The sequence below is a fragment of the Balaenoptera musculus genome, chromosome 11 (assembly GCF_009873245.2).
Source record: "Balaenoptera musculus isolate JJ_BM4_2016_0621 chromosome 11, mBalMus1.pri.v3, whole genome shotgun sequence".
NCBI classification, from domain to species: domain Eukaryota; kingdom Metazoa; phylum Chordata; class Mammalia; order Artiodactyla; family Balaenopteridae; genus Balaenoptera; species Balaenoptera musculus.
In genome coordinates, this window is record NC_045795.1 from 58,793,915 (window position 1) to 58,813,554 (window position 19,640).

Genomic DNA, 19,640 nt, shown 5'->3' on the forward strand with positions numbered 1-19,640 from the left:
CCTTTATTCTGGAAAAAGTCCTCTTTCTTTCATGACATTGATGTTTTTAAAGGGAACAGGTACATGGTTTTATAAAATGTCCCTCAATTTGGGTTCATCAATTTGTCAACTTCATGATTCAGGTTTTGCATTTTGGGAACAACAGCATAGAAGTGCTGTGTCCTTCCCAGGACATCACACATGAGTGGTACCTGATACCCGTTTGTCCCATTTGGGTAATGTTCAGTTTGATAACTTGTTTAAAGTGGTCCCCAACAGGTTTCTCCACTGCAAAGGTATCTCCCCAGCACTTTGAAAATTAATAAACATTCTGTGGGAAGGTACCATGTATGTAAATATCCTGCTACCTAACAAATTCTTACCCAATAGTTTTAGCATCCACTGTTGTCTAAATGAGTTAGTTTTGCAAAATTGTGGTTTTTCTAACTCTATTGTCCCTTCTACTCAGCATTTTACTTAGACGCATGCATTCCAGGCTCCTTTTCCCATCCCTCCTCCCCTTGGAATGCCCTCCCCACTTGGCAAATCCTGCCCATCCTGGAAACCCAGATCCAGGGTCACCTTGTCTCAAAGCCTTCCCCGCTTTTCTCTTTCTGACTTACTTCACTCTGTATGACAGACTCTAACTCCATCCACCTCACTACAAATAACTTAATTTCATTTCCTTTTATGGCTGAGTAATATTCCATTGTATATATGTGCCACATCTTCTTTATCCATTCATCCGATGTAAGTCAGAAAGAGAAAAACAAATACAGTATGCTAACATATATATGGAATCTAAGGGAAAAAAAAAAAGGTCATGAAGAACCTATTGGCAAGATGGGAATAAAGACACAGACCTACTAGAGAATGGACTTGAGGACACAGGGAGGGGGAAGGGTAAGATGTGACAAAGTGAGAGTGTCATGGACATATATACACTACTAAACGTAAAATAGATAGCTAGTGGGAAGCAACCGCATAGCACAGGGAGATCAGCTCGGTGCTTTGTGACCACCTAGAGGGGTGGGATAGGGAGGGTGGGAGGGAGATGCAAGAGGGAAGAGATATGGGAACATATGTATATGTATAACTGATTCACTTTGTTATAAAGCAGAAACTAACACACCATTGTAAAGCAATTATACTCCAATAAAGATGTTAAAAAAATAAATAAATAAAAAATAAAATAAAATAAAAGCCTTCCCCGCCCCAGCCGGTAGATTAACCCACCCATGCTCTCTCTCCACTTCAAGCAAGGTGGCTACAGCTACAGCTGTCTGGCCTCCCTGAGTCCGAGACAGGGAGACACTGGGAGGGGAACCCACTCCTCCCACGGCAGGACTCCCACCCGAACTCCGCCTGATCTAGCACAGTGGTTCTCAGAGCCTAGTGAGCCCCAGGACCCCTTGCCGGGCTTGGTGAAACACATACCTGGACCCTAACCCCTGGGATTCTGATGCACCACCCCAAAACCTCACTGGCTTAACAACAAAAGTTGGTTTCTCCTTCAGAGCATATGTCAAATGCTAGACCGCAGGGAGTCTGGCCCACACGGAGACCCAGGATAATAGTGGCTCCACCAATTTGTGACACCATCATTTCAACATGTGGCTTCAGAGCAAGAGAGGAGCACAGAAAATCATGCATGGACTCTTCTCTGCTCACAGCTCACTGGCCAGAGCTAGTCCTGTGCCCTGCCCACTGCAAAGTGACTGGGAAACATGGGGATCAGATGGGCCATTTGGTGACACTGGTTTCTCTGCCGTAACCATGCTCCCCTTCTCTACTGGCACACAGCCATGAAGGCCTTCTCTCTGTTCCTCAAACACACCACATGCTTTCCTTTGGGCCTTTGCACCAGCTGCTCTCTCTGCCCAGATGTCCGTGTGCCAGATCTCACATGGTTGGCTCAAATGCCACTTCCTTGGAGAGGCCTTTCCCGACTGCCCAAAGTAGCCACCCCATCTCTCACACCAGCCTATTCCAATTCTCTGTTGAAATAGGCCTTATCATGCCATGTTTGGGGTCATCTCTCTCCTATTAACAGACTGTACGCACACTCCATGAGAGAAACTGATCACTTATCACCATGTCCCACTACCTAGAACAGTGCCTGGTCCATGATAGATGTTCAAAATATATCTCCCTCAGCTCACCAACCCTAAGGTGTATTACTATTCCCATTTTACAGGTTAAAAAAATGGAGGACCCAAACAGGAGTGGCTTGCCCAAGGTCACACCACTACCAAATGGTAGCACTTGATTGAAATCCATGCCGCCACCACCCACTACTGTTTGCTTGCGTGATTTCACTGCTCCCAAATATTAAGGTGGCAGAAAATTTTATTTTATCCTTTTGTTCTCCATATGGTGATCCTCCACTGTGCTTGGTTTTTAAGCCTCAACAAAGTTCTATGGAGGGCAATTTGGCAACATCTACCTGGGAATTTATCCTACAGATATGCTCATGTATGTGGAAAATTACATATATGCAAGGTTTTTTCATTACAGTGCTGTGATAGCAAAAGTTTGGAATTAACTTAAAGGTCCATGGGTGTGTGTATGCATTCGCAGTGGGCACGTGCACGTGGTGGAGTAGTATGCAGCCCTGAAAAGTGAGAAAGAGCTTCAGGTTCTGATTGGAAGGTTATCTAAGGGAACGTATTACATTAAAAGAAAGGTGGGTTACAACAGAAGTATATGGCTTTCATTTAAGTTCCCCCAAGAGCTGAATACCTTCAAGTCTTTCATAGAGATCGTCTCCTCAATGAAAAGAACAAAATACAAATCAGAATAGCAGTGTGGTTTCCATCATTTGAACTTATTTTATTGGTATTCATTAGCAAATAAAATTTTATTGTTGATTTTGGATGCATTACAACACACTTTTTGGTAGTGGTTGCACAATGTTGATCATTTATTAACTATACTAAATACTGCAACCTCCGAATTGTTGATTTTTACACGGGTATCTCCTTTGTGATGATGGGTGGCTCCTCTCTCTGAATACATAAAATGGTCCGTTCCATCCATGGTTTTCATATTCCCTTGTTATTCTACCTACTGCTTTAAAATACATTCAAATAAAAAGATATAAGTTCCTTGCAGTGAGTGCACACATACCACAGCGAGGAGAGTTGAAAACACAATTAACCAACACCCTCGTGTTCAGAGAATAAATAGTATGAAATCATGGGACCGAAGCTTGCTCCTGGGGACTTTCTCAAAGTATCTTCAGTGGACATAAGGTCACACTCACTCAATTGAAGGATACATCTTTTGCCAAGGGTGGTGGGAGGAGGGTGACGGGGGGTGCAAAAGGACGATTTCATTTGCATATGATGTTATCCTTCCATAAATGTCTGGAACAAATGGCCACAGAGCACCGTGATGTGCAGTGCAGTCCTCAGATTAGAATAAATAAATGACCTGCTTGGATTGGAAAGCCACAGGCGCGCTGTGACCGAGCTGGAGAGGACAGAAGATGTTTGTTTAAAATACAGCACACACAAATAATAAATAAAAGTTTGAAACTTAGTCAGTGACAGCGATGGGACCAGACTCCCTGTTTGTTCACGGTTCTTCTCACAACACCTCTACCTTTTCCTAAGGATAAAAAGTGGCACAAGGACACAAAGGGCTTTTGGGGACCACTCTGTTCTGAAACAAGAGGGCAAAACGTGTTTTGAGGGCATCGAATGGCTGCAGAAGAAGACCACAGACGTGAAAGCATGCTCACTGGTCTCAGGTCCAGAACAAGGACCAGAACAAGAGGACCGCCAAAGCCTCATTTCTCTGTGAACCAGTTTGGTGTTACCTTTGGCCGTGGTTCTTCTCTTTGACTTATGCTGTTGACAAATTTCATCCACCACCTTTCCCCAACCCCCTTTCCTTATGATCCTATTGTTAAAATCGCCTTGGGTCTGGTCTTAATTTGGTTGTGACACTGGGTCCCAGAAATAAGCTGCTATCTCAGGAGCGGCTTGGTGTGTCTGAAACTTGTATTTTGGTGTCACAGAACCACAGAGAGAACATTCACTGCGACTTCCCATCTAGTACCATTACTTCCCTGCATATATTAAAAAAACAAAACAGAACGCAGAAAAATAAAACAAATCACACAGAACACACAGGGGCTGCCAAACGGTGCAGCAGGAGTGTAAATACATTCTCTTTCAGGTCAGACGTCTGGTCCGACAGTGGATTACAAAACATGGAGGGATGAATTCAGGTTGAAGGCATGAGAAGAGAAAGTCACAGCTCAAGAAAAGAAGCGACCGTCCGTTGGGGCCGCTGCACGTGGCAGCGGACGGAGGCCCCTTACACTCTTACAGGGAGGGTGAGGCCAGGTGCCCAGTGACACCAGGCGGCACAGCCACTGTGCTACGTGACAGCTCAGGATGTGTGGCTCCGGCAGCCAGCCACAGATTCACTGGTTTCCTATCCATGGGATAAGAACACACATGGAGGTGGTGGGGGGGGGGGGTTCAGTGCTTCTCAAAGGAAAGAAGAAGGAAAGACACCGGGCTGCCCCTGCCCCCGGCCAGCACGGGCCAAGTCCTCAAGAGAGCGATGTCGGTGCTGGGGTGCTTCCCGTGGGATTCGAAGGAAGGGCAGGGCGGATACAGGTCTCCGGGTCCTATGTACACATTTTACAGAGTCTCCACTCTGCCCCCATGAGGCACGAGGTTGATTTGTCCAGCTCAGGAGGGGACGTACAGAGGACAGCAGAGGGAGCGTGCGCAGTGCGGGGGGAGGAGAGGGAGGCGGGAGCAAGACGGGTTTCCTCTAGCGGAAGGGCCTTCTCCCAGCCTCACCGTAAGCTAGTTTGTTTGGGGAGTTTAGCACCCATCAAGATGCCCGAGGTGAGCGTCACGGGGGCTTTCATCTGCATGCTGGACCCCACCATGGTGGGGAAGCTGCGGTTCCGTCGGATGCCACTGTTGAGCTGGAGCCCGCCGATGGCACTGGTGACGGTGGGGCATCCAAGGGGCAGGCCCTCGGGTACCAGGCCTCCGGGGACAAGGGCCTGCGTGGGGCCCGGGGGCCCACAGAGGAGAGGTCCCTGGTCCTCAGTCAAGGTGGGGACGTGGGCTCGCCCCGAGTTCACCACTTTGGCCACACTAAACCTCCTGACTTTGTCCACGAGGTTCAGGTTGGAGACAGACACGTCGGTCTGGCTCTCGCTGCTCCGGACCGCCTTCTTCTCCCTCACCTCCCTCAGGATGGAGCTGGCTGGCTTGGAGGCCAGGAAGTTGTCGTAGGGAGGGCTCGTGCACTTGAACTCGAAGGAAGGCGGGGAAGACGTGGGCGACTGCATAGGCGAGTTGGGCGGGGTAGAGGGGATCACGGTCATCCTGGGGGTGTAGGAGTGCAGGAGAGAGCCCCGGCCAGCCCTGTCCCAGCTCTGGGGGTCGTACACAGCCGCGGAAATGCCCCGCTCCTTCAGCAGCCACACCAGCCCCAGGGATGTGCTCATGGTGGTCGTGGACTCACGGACGTTAGTGAAGGATTCGGCCAGGCTCAGTCTCCGCGGAGTGCACGGCGTGGCCACCGGCGTGGACTTCAAGTGGCTGGTGCTGCCACAAGCTGGAGTCGGGGCCGAGTTAAGGCTGATCAGAAAAGACAACAGGTCATTGATCAGAAAATGCCCACGAGCACCGAGGAAGCAGTCCGTGGCCAGCCGCCCGCAGGGGCGCAGCGCAGGCCTAGGACATGCTAAGGGGACTCCCCCAGCCCAGGCTCCCCGGGTGCCTCTTTCCATGTCTGCTCTTCCCTCTCACCACAGGGGCCGTGGATTCCCCGAAGTGGGGACGTGGTTTAAGTTAACAGGAAGCTGCATGTGATTTCCCTCTTTCAGCCCTAGAGGGTGGGTACAACTGTCCCCTTTGCAGGTGAGGGAACTGAGGCTCAGGTTACGTGACTTACTCAACGTCACACTCAGCTACTCAGGGGAAGACCCTGGATTTAAACACAAGTCTGAGGGACCCCAAAGATAGGGGAGGAAGGCCTTCAGCAGAGAGGCTTTCTGTCCCTACCAAATTTACTCAGATTCCTGCCTTCCTTCCCTGTAGCCGCTTCCCTGAGGCAAGATGTTAACCAGGACTACGGGATATGAGAGTTTATCCTGGGAAAGGCCGAAGCAGGTGGGACATCTCGGTGGAGGACCCTTGGGTGATGGGGAGACTGAGGCTGAAGGCGCCCATCAAGTCAGCGGCAGACCCGGGCCTCCTGACTCCCACCACAGTGTTCTTTCCTCTGCACCCTGCTGCCCTTTAGTCCTTCTCCCGTGGGTGCCCAAGTCCACCTTGATGAGTGGAGTTATTGGGACAGAGGGAGCCACGTCACATATTATCAGATCTTCATCTAGGGAACCACCTAGAAAAAGGCCCACTGGGTGTGTGAAACCTGGTTACTAAAGGAAAAGTGGAAAGATTCCTTCGTCTACTCATGTCATGCTGACTGAGGACCCACTATGTTCCAAAAGCTGGTATCCAGCAGTGAGGGAGTTAGGGCAGAAGGTATAACAGAGGGGCAGCAGCGGGGAATGCACTGCTGTCTGCCTGAAAACCAGGAGTGACCCACTTTTAACAACTGCTTCGGGGATGGAGTGAGGCCACCCAGGCACGGAGGCCCTGAGCTGTTGCTGGATGAGCAACTGAGCGGCACAGAAAACATCCCTCCTGAGGGTCTCATGAGACCTGTCCCGGCACCTGCCCAAGGACGCAGCAGGGGCTGCAGGTGCCCCTGGGAACAGGCAGCTGGGTGGTCCCCGGGAACCGGGGGCTAGAGCCCTCTCTCCCCAGCCTGACAGGGGACAGGCCACATACCTTGGACAAAGCACCAACTTAGGGAAAGGGGAGGAGGGGGATGGGCTCTGGAGCAGGTCCTTGGAATGAGTGGAGCAGGGCCCCCTCCTGCAGGAGGGACAGGTCAAAGGCAAGTACAAGCTGAGGCGTCACTTGGCTGCACACTCAGGTGACCTCACCACTGGCCAGTCTGCACAGGGTGAGGAACACAGAACAGGCCCGTCTCACACAAGCTCGGGACCGGGGATGCTGGTGGGTCCAGAGCACTCAGAGGAACATGGGATTAGAAACCACAGCAGATTCCTAAGGTTAAAAGGTGGATTCTTCAAAAGGCACAGGTGGAATTCTACAAAATTGATCTACAAGCAATAGAGGGCCAAAAAAAAATCTGGACTTCAAATCTTGTTCACAGAGCCATTCCTAGGGAGATTCTCTATTTTGTTTCAAGCTGCCATTCTTTCAAACTCAGGCAAAAAGCCTTTTCTTACTACTGACTTCTCAGGCTTTTTCATCCCTGATGAGGCCAGAAGGACTTAGAGAAGAAGGCAGGGGTGCAGTGTTGAGTCCTATGGCTACACTCAGCAGAGCACCAGGATGCCAGCCTCTCCCAGGGGGAAGCTCTGTCCAGTGGTTTTAAACACGATCTCTTCAAACATAAAGCTGAGGGATAGGGAAGCCGGGTTCTCCAGAGGCAGGAAGGGAGACGGAGAGACAAGTTAAAATTGAGAGGTCCCCTTCCGGTGAGAACCTCGGTTAGACCTGTATTAGTGCTGGCACTCGGCGCGACTGGGGCATTTAGACAGGTTAGGGGTATCCATTGTCAAGGCCGAGTTAGCCAGGCACAGAGACACGTCCACGCCTACGTCGCGGGTTAGTGGCGGCCACGCGTGCACACACAGCTCCTTCATGGGGCCCTGCCAGGCAGGCCCTGCTGGTGGTGTTCTCACCCCCTGCCTCGCCCGTGGGCTCACTCTCTGCCCTACATCTGCTCTCAGCTCAACGGGGCCTGGGGCTGCTTCGTCGTCCTCCTCACATGACCTGCGGAGAATTATTCATCGTTGAAGGTGTTCCTTGGGGCAGCTGCTCCCTCCGAGCTGGCCCTGCTCGCCACTCTCCCGTAAGTTACCTTCCACTCACCCTGCCACCTCGTACCACAGAGAAAACAGCTGATGGGGTCACGCCACCGCGTTGGGGGAGACCATTTTCCCTTTCACTGGAAGCTCTGGGAGGCCTGAAATCCAGCCAAGCAGACCCCCCCACCAGGCCATACAAGTCCTCTCGTCCTATGGTACCAACTCTTATCACTTCTTGGAGGTGCCCAAGGGAAATGGACCACGCTGGGCATGTGGTTCCATTCAAGTTTTATCATTTCGGTCATTACAGGGTGGCTGGGATGCATGGCCCCTGGGGCCATTGCCAGAGGCATAAGTGCTACCACAGGGCTCAGTAACTCCATTCTGTGAAAGAACACGTTCTACTGACAAACTTTGGGGCAAAAAGCCAACAGACTTGGACTTAGGGGCTGTGGTAGTGCCCTAAACTTCAGCTGGTTGAGGAGGGATGTAAGAATCTTCCACGGCCAATAAAAGAGCAACTAAAAGTGGGCCCAGGTCTCTCTATCTGTGCTGGATCTGAATCAATAGGGGCCTTGATTCAAAAAAAAAGAAAGAAAAAAAGATGGGACTCAGAACAGGTGACTGTAGTGCTTGGGAGATGCTTTCACTTGCTAGGGTTGGATTTGAATGAGCCTCTCTACTTTGGCTTTCCTCAACGTTAAGTCTCACAGGGAGTGTCTCAACCTCACCCCACCCTGCCCACCCCACGGCCGGGTCCCCTACCTTGGCGTGACCCGCGTGAGCTCGTCTGAAGGATGCAGGATGCGACAGGTGGTGAAGGTGAAGGTGGAGTTTGTCTGTGACATGCACTTCCCAGGGTGGTGGGCTAAATCAGGGGGAGGGGGAAGGGAGGAACAAAATATAGTCCTTGCATCCAAGTACACCCATGAGAAAAGTCAAACTCCCGCATGGCCCTGGGCAGATGCAAGAAGCGATGGGCTACCTTGTGAACTGGATCTGGGCGAGGAAGGTGAAACGCAAATGTTCTGGATCGAAGGTGGTCCCTCAAAACTAACCACACTTTTGAGCACTGGTGTGCAGAGCATCGAATTCCAGCTTCCAACCCAGTCCAGACAGGGTTTCCCATCAGCGTTCTTTGGCCAGTAGTGGATCCAGTTTGAAGGGCTAATGGGCCCTTGGGGGTAAATTTGGGTTCCCTCCTCAGAGGTCCAAATCGGCTTCCTTCTTTTGTTGCTTTACTTTTCTTTTCATTGGCAAATAGGTGCCAAACTCTGCCAAGGGGAGGGGAGAGGTGCAGGGCAGGGAGAGGCACTTGCACCTGGGAACAGGGCAAGGTTCACGGGCTCCCTTTTCTGTTTACACAAAAAGGGGCTGGAGGAAGCTGGCTCCACTACTGTCTAACTGTGGTCGACAGGGAGGGAGACGGGGCCTCAGCTGCCTCAGCAACAACGTGGCAGGAGTCCCAGGGCCTGGGTTCTCTGTGGGGCTGAAGCTCCAGGACCTGGGCTGGGCTGACACACAACGGTGCAAGCAGCACCAGTCCCCCCGGGCTGCTTTCTTGCCATCTCTAGGATGTCTGGTTTCTGACGAAAATGAGACAGAACAAGTTGTCCTCAACTTATTTCCTTTGAAAGCTCCAAAGGGTTGTTAAGGCAGCTGAAGTCTACGATCTGGAGCAAAGTAAATCACAGAAGCGTTAGGACCATGCATCAGAAAGCTGGCAGGTGATAAGTAGGAATAGAGTCTACAGGAGACATCATGATTGTAGAGGTCATCCTCATTCATAACTCAAATGTAAAAAAAGAAAAAAAAAAAAAAAAAGGAAAAATGCTGCTGCTCCCAATAGCATGCAAGGTGAGGTCTGGGTCATCCCCCCCTCCCCACCCACTCCACCCCTGCAGCCTCTCAGCCCCCAGAGACCTCCTGGGAGACAACAGATTAGGATATTGGAGGCCATGAGCACGCTGAAGATTCAAAAGGCTGGAACTAGAATCTTCTAGCTCTTTATGGCAAGTTTTCTCTTGGATTTGACAAAAAGGAAAAGGAAAACAAACCAGAAGAGATCGGTGCCCCAAACCTACAGATCCACACACAGGTGACTGCATCTTAAAAAAGAAAAGAAAAAACTAGAAACCAGATGAAACCAGCAAACAAAAAAATATTGGAGACACGCAAATTGAAGGCAGGCAGGACAAAGCCAAAGCACAAAAATGGTGGCGGTGACTCAGGGGCTATGCAAGACTGGTTTCCCCTGATTATTGTGGTCCAACCCATGTCTTTGTGTCAAGGAAGGCTCCCATGGCCCCTGGCATGGCAGCCAGCACCATGGCCACAAGAGCAAACTCCCAGCCACAGGGAGCTCCAGGCAAAGCAGGAGGGGGGTGGAAAACACACGTAAGAATAGCCTTTATGCATCTTTGTTTCTCAACCAAAAAAGTAATGGTTTAGGAACTCAGATAATTGAGAAACTACTGCAAGCAAAACAAAAATGGAAGACGCTATGAAGAAAAGGCAACCAACCAATCACGATTCTCTGATTGCAATAAGGTCTAGAAACAAAAGCAACAAAAAACCTGAGAAAAGCATCCCAAATAACAGGCGTGAGGGGTTATTTGGGAGGGAGGAAAGAAAAATGCAGTAAGTAGAAGTAATTAAGACAGAACAGTTGAAAGACAGAGAACATTTTTTTAAAATATCAAACAAAAGCAAGGCTTAATTTAAACTTAGAAGTGTACCCCATTTAAATACATGGCCAGAATATCAAATCAAAAGGTCACACATGTTCACTTTCTCCACCCCATTACATATCGGATCTTCAATCGCAACAGCTAGTGTGAGACAGATATTTTAGAGAGACAGTTGCATCAGCAGAAGCAAAACCCATCTTATTGCAAATGGGTTTTGGGAATAGGAAAAGGCTGCTAAAATTCAGAGGTCATCATTCCCCAGAGGCGATGGACAGCTTTAGAAGACCAAGGAAAATCAACAACAAGGATCAAAAGTGCCAAAGCCAGAGGTTCGGCCCCTCTGCAATACCACTGGGACGCCTGGACCGGCCAGCTCTCCGAGTCACCACTGCCCACCGGGCTGCTGCAGCATCTCCCTTCCTTGGGACACAACACAGAGAGAGTGAGTCACCCGAGGCTCCTTGAGCTGCTGGGGGCTGATTCCTACAGTTCTGTGAACAGGAGAGAGCAAATTCCCAAAGCAAGAGGCACTGACAAGAGTCTTCTAGGCAGGGGGCAGGGGCTCAGTGGGAGCGCTCACTACTGCAGTCACCACTGCACCCCGAAGCCCTGCCTTAGGTGCTGTGGGTTAACCTCGTGCTGCTTGCTTGGGGCCTCCAAGGACAGGGGTTTTGGATTTAATGTTCTGACTTCCTACTTAAATCCTCATTCCTTTTCTCGGTCTGACTGGAGGACTGCAGTGTTGTGAGCCAAAAGTATTAACACTGACAAGTACTTTCACCAAATATTCTATTTAGGAATGAACTTGCATTTTCCTGCCTCAAAAGACCCTAACTTTTATTATTTTTATTTGTTCCTCCTCCCGCAGGTTCTGAAACTGGTACAAAATCCTCATCTGTCAAAGAGAACCTTTAAACTTCATTAACCCTTGATTATTCAAGATCGTCTACGTTGGTGAACTACATACAGGTAGCTACCGTGCAGATTTTTTGTTCTTTAAAATGTGCCACCTGCTAGCACACACGTTTCAGCCGAGGTGGGGTCTCAGAGGGCTGTATAAGGGGGACAGTTCCCTCGCTCACTTGCACTCTGACCGACCCAGGTGTGTTTTCCGCCCAGAGCAGGTGCACTTGGTAAATGGCTCTGATTGGCTGTGCTCTTCTGGGGGCACATGGTGCCTGGTACTGACTGGAAAATTGGGTGCTTGGGATCTTGCGGCCGCAGCCAGCCGTGAGGGAGCCCTGGTCCAGCCCTGAGTCTCCAGTGAGTTGGGGCTTCCTTCTTGGATGCCCTGCAGACCACGCTGGGGATTATCTGCAAGTGTGCTACCCAGACCAGGGTGACTGCTGCTTGGTGGAAGGCTCGGGTCTCCAGGGAAGATGGGCAGGAAAGCCCAGTGCTCTCCTTGCAGCCCAGGGATCCAATGGTGAGAAGAGGAAAGAAACACGGATAAGGCTGGGTATAGTGGTGGGGCCCTGCAGGGTGACTGGGCTTTGCAGCCTGGCCGTCCGCGGGATGAGATCTGTTCACACGAGCTCATGCATGTCGGTCAATTGGAACGACGCTTTCCTTCTTCCCCCACCCACAGGGAAGGCCAGGCTGGGAATGTGCCGGGGAGACCAGAAACTTCTCTCTCTAAAGACCATCGTAGCATCGTCCTTAAAAGAACCCTCCCGGGAGCCCACATAGCTGTCAGGGTGCAGCTGCACCTACTGAACTCTATGGGGAGCTGGGACCTACACACACACGGCTTCCAAGGGGATCTCCGAGGACAGAGGAATGCTGGTCATCCTACACATCCAAGCTACTTTTTGGCTTAGAAGTAACATTAAAATATTTTCTTTAAAATTACAAACCCATCCCAAAATCTTGGAAAAAGGGGTTTAATCTTTGTGACATACTGAGAGCCTTCCAGATTCTTTTCCCACTCTTCATGGGAAGTGGCCAACTTGTGTAAAATACACAAAATGCCTTGACCTTTTCCCCCTTTTCTTGACTTGAACATGTCGTGTGCAGCTACCGTCACACGACTTGGATCTGCTCTGCCATTTCTATAAACTCATTCACCAAGACACACACACACACACACACTCCCCCCACCTCCTTTAATTCTAGTAGCTGCCACCACATCAACAGTGGCATCCACCGGCCGACCTTTTCTGTCCAAGCAAAAACAAACCTATTGAAAGTAAAAGCATTGTCCATCCAGCTTAAAGGCATGGCTTGAAAGCCCTGCGAACATCGGTACTTTTTTTTTTTTCATCTTTTTACCAGCTTCTAATGACTTTGTTGTTTTTTGCTCAAGGAGTAACCACAGTGGAGGTGGGGCGCGTATCTTTGCCTGTCAGCTACATGTCCTTTCTTTTTTTTAAAAAAAAGCAATGTTTTAGAATTCTTCCTAAAAAACTAAACTCTCAGGGCATAGAAAAATGCTCTAAAGACTTTTTCTATCACTTCTTTATATAACTCTGATGTGAATTTTTCTGGAAAAAAAAGTTCTATGATGAGTCCATGTGGGAAAAACTCCATAAAACCTTTGTTTGCCCTGTGCTTCATCATTAACATCAATGCTGTTTGGGATTAATGTGGCTTTAACAAGTGTTTTTCTCTGGGGGGGTAGGGAATCAAGGGCAGTTTCAGATACAGCAGTACAGCTTCTTTTCTTTTTTAAAAATAGAAGTGATATTAAACTACACAGTGTTACAAGATGACATTTTTAAGCTCTTAGTTCCAGGCTTAACATGGACCTGTGACTCTTTTTCTCTGCTTCTTAAGCATTTCTTTTACACAGCCCCTGTCTGGTCCTGTAGCTCTAGGGACCCCTGAGTCCCCAATGCAGACATCCAGCCCACAGGCACCGGGGAGGTTTCTAGCACAGAGATTGTGAACCACATCACAAGATCTCTTCCTGGTTTCTGTACAACTTTTGTTTCCTGCAAAATTTTTAAAAATAAAAAGTCTACTTGTCCCCCTACACCAAGCTGTCTACTCTGTCTCATCTAAAAAGTGACTTAACAGAGGAACAATCTCACAGAATGGCACAGAGAGGACCAGAAACTCCCTCAGGTGGCCCTTGGGGTATCTTCAGGAGATAAAATGACTTAAAAAAAAAAAAGATATATTTATTTATTTTTGCCTGCGGCAGGTCTTAGTTGCAGCACGCGGGATCATTGTTGAGGCATGCAGCATCTTCATTGTCGTGCCCGGGCTTCTCTCTAGTTGTGGCGTGTGGGTTTTCTCTTCTTTAGTTGTGGCGTGCAGGCTCCAGGGTGCATGGGCTCTGTAGCTGTGGCCCGCCGGTTCCAGAGCACGTGGGCTCTGTAGTTTGCGGCACGGAGGCGCTAGTTGAGGCGTGCGAACTCAGTAGTTGTGGCACGCCGGCTTAGTTGCCCCGCGGCATGTGGGATCTTAGTTCCCTGACCAGGGATCGAACCCATGTCCCGTGCATTGCAAGGTGGATTCTTTACCACTGGACCACCAGGGAAGTCCCCAAATCACTTTTTAGAATGCTGTTAAAATATCAAAAGGGCAAACGCAAGAGTCTCTTTGGATTCTTCGGATGCCAACAAAGCTGGACCCTGCGCCCTGTGCCTTCATGTCCGTCCTGTAGCAAACACCAACAGGTGCGGGGAGCGGGCCTGGCTAAGCTGCCTCAAGTCAATCATCCAGCTGGTGCTACCGGAGCCTGTTCAAGAGCGCACTTCTCCCGTGCGTCACTAGGCGGCGCAACTGGACAACTCACCGGAACCTCAACGCGCACCCACGTGCTACCTCAAGGGCCCTCCACTTTAGAAGAGGCATTGTGCAAACAAACGCCCACTCAACAATCCAAGTGGGTGCCCCTCGAAGCACGGCAGTGCCCTCCTATGGTTTTCAGAGGTGAGGTTCCATAGAAAAAGCGGTTCCAGCGAGTGGGCTTGTTCTGGAAATTTTAAGCAGGGTTGACTCCGTGCTGTTTGCGATGAGTCAATTATGTGATTCTTCATTCATTTTTCACTTTGGGCTGCACTGGCCTGGTTCTGGTTTACTATACATTTTGATGCAAGCGCACAGGGCTTCCTTAGCATCTCCTAATACAGGGGGGTGAGAGCAGACCCCAGCTTTGTCCGTAATGACCGAACTCCTGTAACTGCTACACACCAGGGTGGGGTTGAAAAGTCTTCTCATTAGAGTGGGATCTCTTTGTCAACTCCCTCGGTGGAGATAAGAAGGAAACTTCCCAGAGGGTCTGTGAATCGAACGTACCAGACTTTCCCTTCTAGATTCATCAGGTCCTCATGGCCAACGTTGCCTCACAAGCCCCTTTGGGTCCTGCTTCTGCAGTGGGACTGACAGTGCAACAGGATGCCCACCCGGGGCTTTGCTCACACCAACCCCTGCCCCAGAGGAGGCTGGAGTGATACTCAGGTCCTCGAGCTTTCTGTCTTCCTCCTTTCATCCACCAGCTCTTCCCTTCTCTTCACGTAACCTCTCCTGAACAGAACCTGGACCTACATATCAAATAAGAAAGCTACGAAAGAAGCTAGTTCTTGGCTTTTGCTTCTGGGGGCCCAAGTGCTGCAGCTTCAGGGATTTTCAAGGGCACTTTTGATCAAATGTGATTTTTGCCTTCAACACTCAGCCCCCAAAATGACACAGAGCTCCACTGCAGTACCACTGCCAGATAGGCTGCCATGTTTTATAGGAGCCTGTTTTAGGATATTTTCTCCCACTGGAAATGGTCTCCATGTGTATAAGCATTAAGTAAACGGACCTTTGCTTTCTTCTACATTGCTTTAATCCTGCCTCTGTCTCTCCTTTAAGAATCAAGGCATCCAAGATAATTCACCTGGACTGTCCATCCAACCATCTGTTGACCTAACTGTGTGACTTTAAACTCGGATCTTAATCCTTTACCACATGCAGGCTCTTCTCTACACATAAATACCTAAAATTCAGAACACTGGCAGTACGAGATTATGTCTATTTCTGATAAAAGTGTGCTTTCTATATGAATTAAAACATAAAATATATTACTGAAATAAAGTAAAACTGTAATCTAAAAATTGTTTTACATAATCCATTTTAATCATCTAAATTATTTACAAATATAACAAGGATTTATCCTTTTTAAAGACATGGGATTATAAAAATCAAATAATGACACAATAATACATTAAAATATATTAATAAATATTTTTCAGTACTCAAAATGTTTTCTCCATGAGAGAGCAGGCTCTAGACAAAAGTGCCTAATATACAAGTTTTCCCAATTGCCTCCCATAATACCAGTTGTTAAAAAAGAAAGGTTAATCACCTTCTCTCTTCAAATGTTCTCCCTACTAAGTCTTCCCAGGAAGATGGCAGCTCCTGGAACTGTGCTGTTTGGCAACAGGAAAGGGCAGATCAAGGCAGGCACCAGGCCAGCGGGGGTACAAATTCCAAGACAGAGGATGCCCCAGGCTTTCCCACTGAAACTTTTCTGTCTACCTGTGACTCCAAGACTGTGTGCATAACGCCACTCAGGGCCCCTGGGATGATTTATGTAGAGTGACGTGCTTCTTACATTCCTAGAATCAAAGTGGTTCTGCCATTCCCCACAGAGAAGAAAGAGCCAAATCATTGTCCGTGCCTTTCCCTCCTGCACTGAGCTTTTACCAAGTCTTACCCAGAAAACAAGCTCAAAAGAACCTTTGCCTAGATGATCAGACCTTCCCTAAATTACCTTCAGCAATCTATATAATTCTTTCTGGATGCACACTACCAATGTGACTCCTCTAGAGTTTCCACTGTACGTTAGTGTGCCTCTCCTCAAAGTTGCTGGGATGGATTTGCTGCAGGTTTGAGGAAGGTGGGAAGAAGCAATGGATACGCCTTTGTGTGTGGTAAGGAAAGTGGTTAGGACTTAGCTCCTCATAACTGGTCCCCTCGCTCCCTCTGTCCTCAGAGAGATATTCTTAGCTGAATTGATAAGCTTTATTCCTTCTCTACAACTTCTCCAAGAGAAACCGAATGGTGCTTCTTTAAATTTACAGGATTCACCTTCTAATCCACCTGCAAGACTGCAGGGAGGGGTCACCACACTCAACACGATGCCTGCCCCTTCAGCCACAAAATCAGCAGACACAGTGTCTCCTGTACCACTGTCTGCCTTCCAGAGGGGCGCCAGTGCCGATGACACAGGGAGGTAACAGTACCGAAGGAAAAAGGGTTCCTTTTCTTAAGTGAGAAGATCCTAAATAATATGCATTTTCATTTCCTTGCAAGCTTAATCTGGCAACTCAATGGCTAAAAAATAAAATAAGACATAAATAAACCCAGGTGCTAAATAATCCTTTTTACTTGATGATGCCTCTAAAGTTTATGTCAAAGAAAAAAGAAAAGTTCCTTGGCCAGGTGTGTGAACTTGGCCAGGGGATGGGAGACACCACCATGAACCTCAGCTCTCTCCTGCCCTGTACTTGATGGGGAGTGCCGTACCTCTCATGAACGAAAATTATCAGTCACAAAGATGAATGTCCTCTCCTCAAATCTGGTGACTTGGGAATGTCATGAGGATGACGACATTGGGTTAATTCATCTTTTTCTGGGTCTCTCCCCTCCGCCCAAGCAGCCGGGGGATCCAGGAAGTCTGGGGTAAATAGTAAACCACGTGACCCTGTGATGCCAGGGCCCTGGGCACAAAGCTTTTCATCCCAGTGACGCCTAGGATGTGTAATTCTGCAACCTCATGGTCATATCTTTAATACTGGGGTGGAGGGAGGTGGGCACAGAGATCAGCCAGTGCTCTTTTCCAGATTCATCTAGAGTTCTCTCTCTAAGAAAGCTTACTGACATCCTCTCAGGGTTTGCTGGATTAAGGAGTATTGCTAAAACACTTTAAAAAAAAATCTACTTTGAACACATGTATAAGCTGGAAAGAAAACACACACGCCTTCACTGAAGTCAGGAAAGGGAACAGGCTGGTCTATGAAGTGATCTCTGAAATCCTGAACACTTTCTGGGCTTCTTCCAATTTTAATGCATCGTGTAGGTAACAGATTCTCTCATTCACCTTCTGAACGATCCAGCACTCATAATTGCCCCTAAAACTGCCCAACTCAGCTCAGCTCAGTTTGGAAGTCACCAGGGGACCCGAGAAGCTGCCTTTTAGACATGGGGAGAGAGCCAGAACAGAAAGGGGGAGCTGATGCTCGGGGCAGGCAGGGGGCAATAATCCACTTCTTTTTAGCAGCCTTTCCTGCTCCCCTTCAAGAGCCCGCCGGGCCATGCACCTCCAAGATGGGCGGGGAGCCACACCCATTGGTTACAAAAGGAGGCATCAGACTCTATTAAAAAACGGAACCGCACAGTGGGAATGCTTTCATCATCACCCACACAGACGAGCAGAAGCTACAGACAGAGAGCCACTACGGATGGTGCTCGGGACAGAAGTGAGAATGGCCCGGAACTCTGCCTCCGGTAGAGATGCCAGGTTTACAGGAGTGATCGCGATGCCCTCACCAGACCCCTCCTCCTCCTCCTCCTCCTCCTCCTCGGCCGCTGGCGGCTCCTGCATCTCCTCTGGGAAAGCCTGAGGCCGGCTCGGGTAACTTCTGCTGCCTGAGACAGTCACGCGTGCTCGGGACCTCTCACCTGAGGTCTCTGGGTGCTGAACTGGCGTGGAGGTAGCTAGGCCCGGGAGGGAAATGTGGTCACCTGTGTCATCTTCTTCGAAGTCGTTAAGGCAGTACACTTCGTCCAGGTCAACGTCCAGCGTCCGGAAGCCCTTGGTGACCACACCAGGCCGGGGGTCCAGGATGCCCCCGAGGTGAGGCTGGGCCAACTGCTGCCAGTGGTGAAGGGTGGCAGAACCTTGCAGGACAAAGGGCAGAGGGGGCGACAGGGAGAAGAGAGGGTTAGGACGGGGGTCTAAGCAGATGGCTGTTCACCACCCTCCAGTGTGGAGCGTGAGCCCCATGGGGCCCTGGGTGCCACAGGTGGACGCTGGTACGGACACCCATTGAGCTGCCCTTGCCCCTCCTGCTGTGCAGCAGGTGCTAATCCCCTTCCACGCCCGGAAGGGGCACCAATTTAAGGACGAAAATCAATTTTTTTACAAAGTAAGATTAACGCCATACTATGTGCCAAGGATGTTTGGTGACAAACTCTTTATTTTAATCAACTGATGTCAACCCCCCAATCCAACACAGAATCACTTTAGAACTAGAAGCGGAAAAAATAAGCGAGGCAAGCACAGAAGCGGGGTGGGAGCGGGGAATGTGTATGGATACTATACCAAATACACACAGCTGGGAACAGGGAAGACAGAGCAGAGGCAGAGTAAGACGATGTCCAACCAACTCTAGGACCCACAACAAGAGAAAAGCAAAAAGAAATTAAAGTAGCACACAGAGAAGCGGTGGGCACGGCCGTCACCTCCTTTACCTAGGTTTTCTGTATTCCGCCAGCAAGCCTGACAGGCTGCAGGTTTGGGGAGTGGGAACTGGCTTAAAGAGACGTGATTTAAGAACACATAAGTCCACACAGAGGTCTGAAGCAGAGGAGCCCATCTCCTGGCTGACACCAGAGCCTGGGACTCAGATGACACCAAGCAAGGTCTGTAATGACACCGGAGTGCGTCCTTGAGGACCTGGAAGGTAAACCCCGTGCTACCAAAGAGAGGTGTTCCAAGACCAAGTCTGCTTAGGAAACTTGGGTTAAGAAGTGTTATTTACTGAGGAACTACATCTCAGAACCTTTAGCATGTTACTCTGTGCCGGGACTCTGCCCAACCCATCTGCTAGAGCAAACCTTCTCCCCCTTAGGACACTTAATACCCCTCACACGGCCCTGGTACTGTGGGTGCCCCGCCCGTGGGCATTCTATCCCCATTCCACAGATGAAGAAGCTAGCCACACCAATAACATTCCACGCTCAACAGAGAGACTTTGAGAACAGTTCTCAATGAACTCCCAGACACTTAACTGCTGGTTTCCCGAGGGCATCCTCTGTTGGGAGGGCAAGAATCCCTCCAGACTACCAGGATGCCCTGGGGAACGTCAGAAAGGGGAACCAGGGATGCCAGGGGCCAGCAGCTCAGCAGTCAAGATAAAAGAGAAGTG

At 49.4% G+C, this 19,640-nt stretch overlaps 1 protein-coding gene across 9 annotated transcripts in view; it reads right to left on the reverse strand.

The window, feature by feature from the left end:
* Positions 1–2,787: 2,787 nt before the first annotated feature.
* TRAK1 (trafficking kinesin protein 1) overlaps positions 2,788–19,640 on the reverse strand; it is a 102,792-nt gene continuing 85,939 nt past the window's right edge. For 6 of the 9 annotated variants that reach the window (XM_036870679.1, XM_036870673.1, XM_036870674.1 and 3 more), the window contains 3 exons: positions 18,172–18,390; positions 8,633–8,735; positions 2,788–5,597 (listed from right to left, as the gene is read on the reverse strand). In XM_036870679.1, the coding sequence (XP_036726574.1) occupies positions 4,799–5,597; positions 8,633–8,735; positions 18,172–18,390 (1,121 nt within the window). In that variant the 3' untranslated portion in view covers positions 2,788–4,798. Of the gene's footprint in view, positions 5,598–8,632; positions 8,736–15,673; positions 18,391–19,640 lie in introns of those variants that run through there. The other 3 variants (XM_036870675.1, XM_036870676.1, XM_036870683.1) reach the window with 2 other exon arrangements.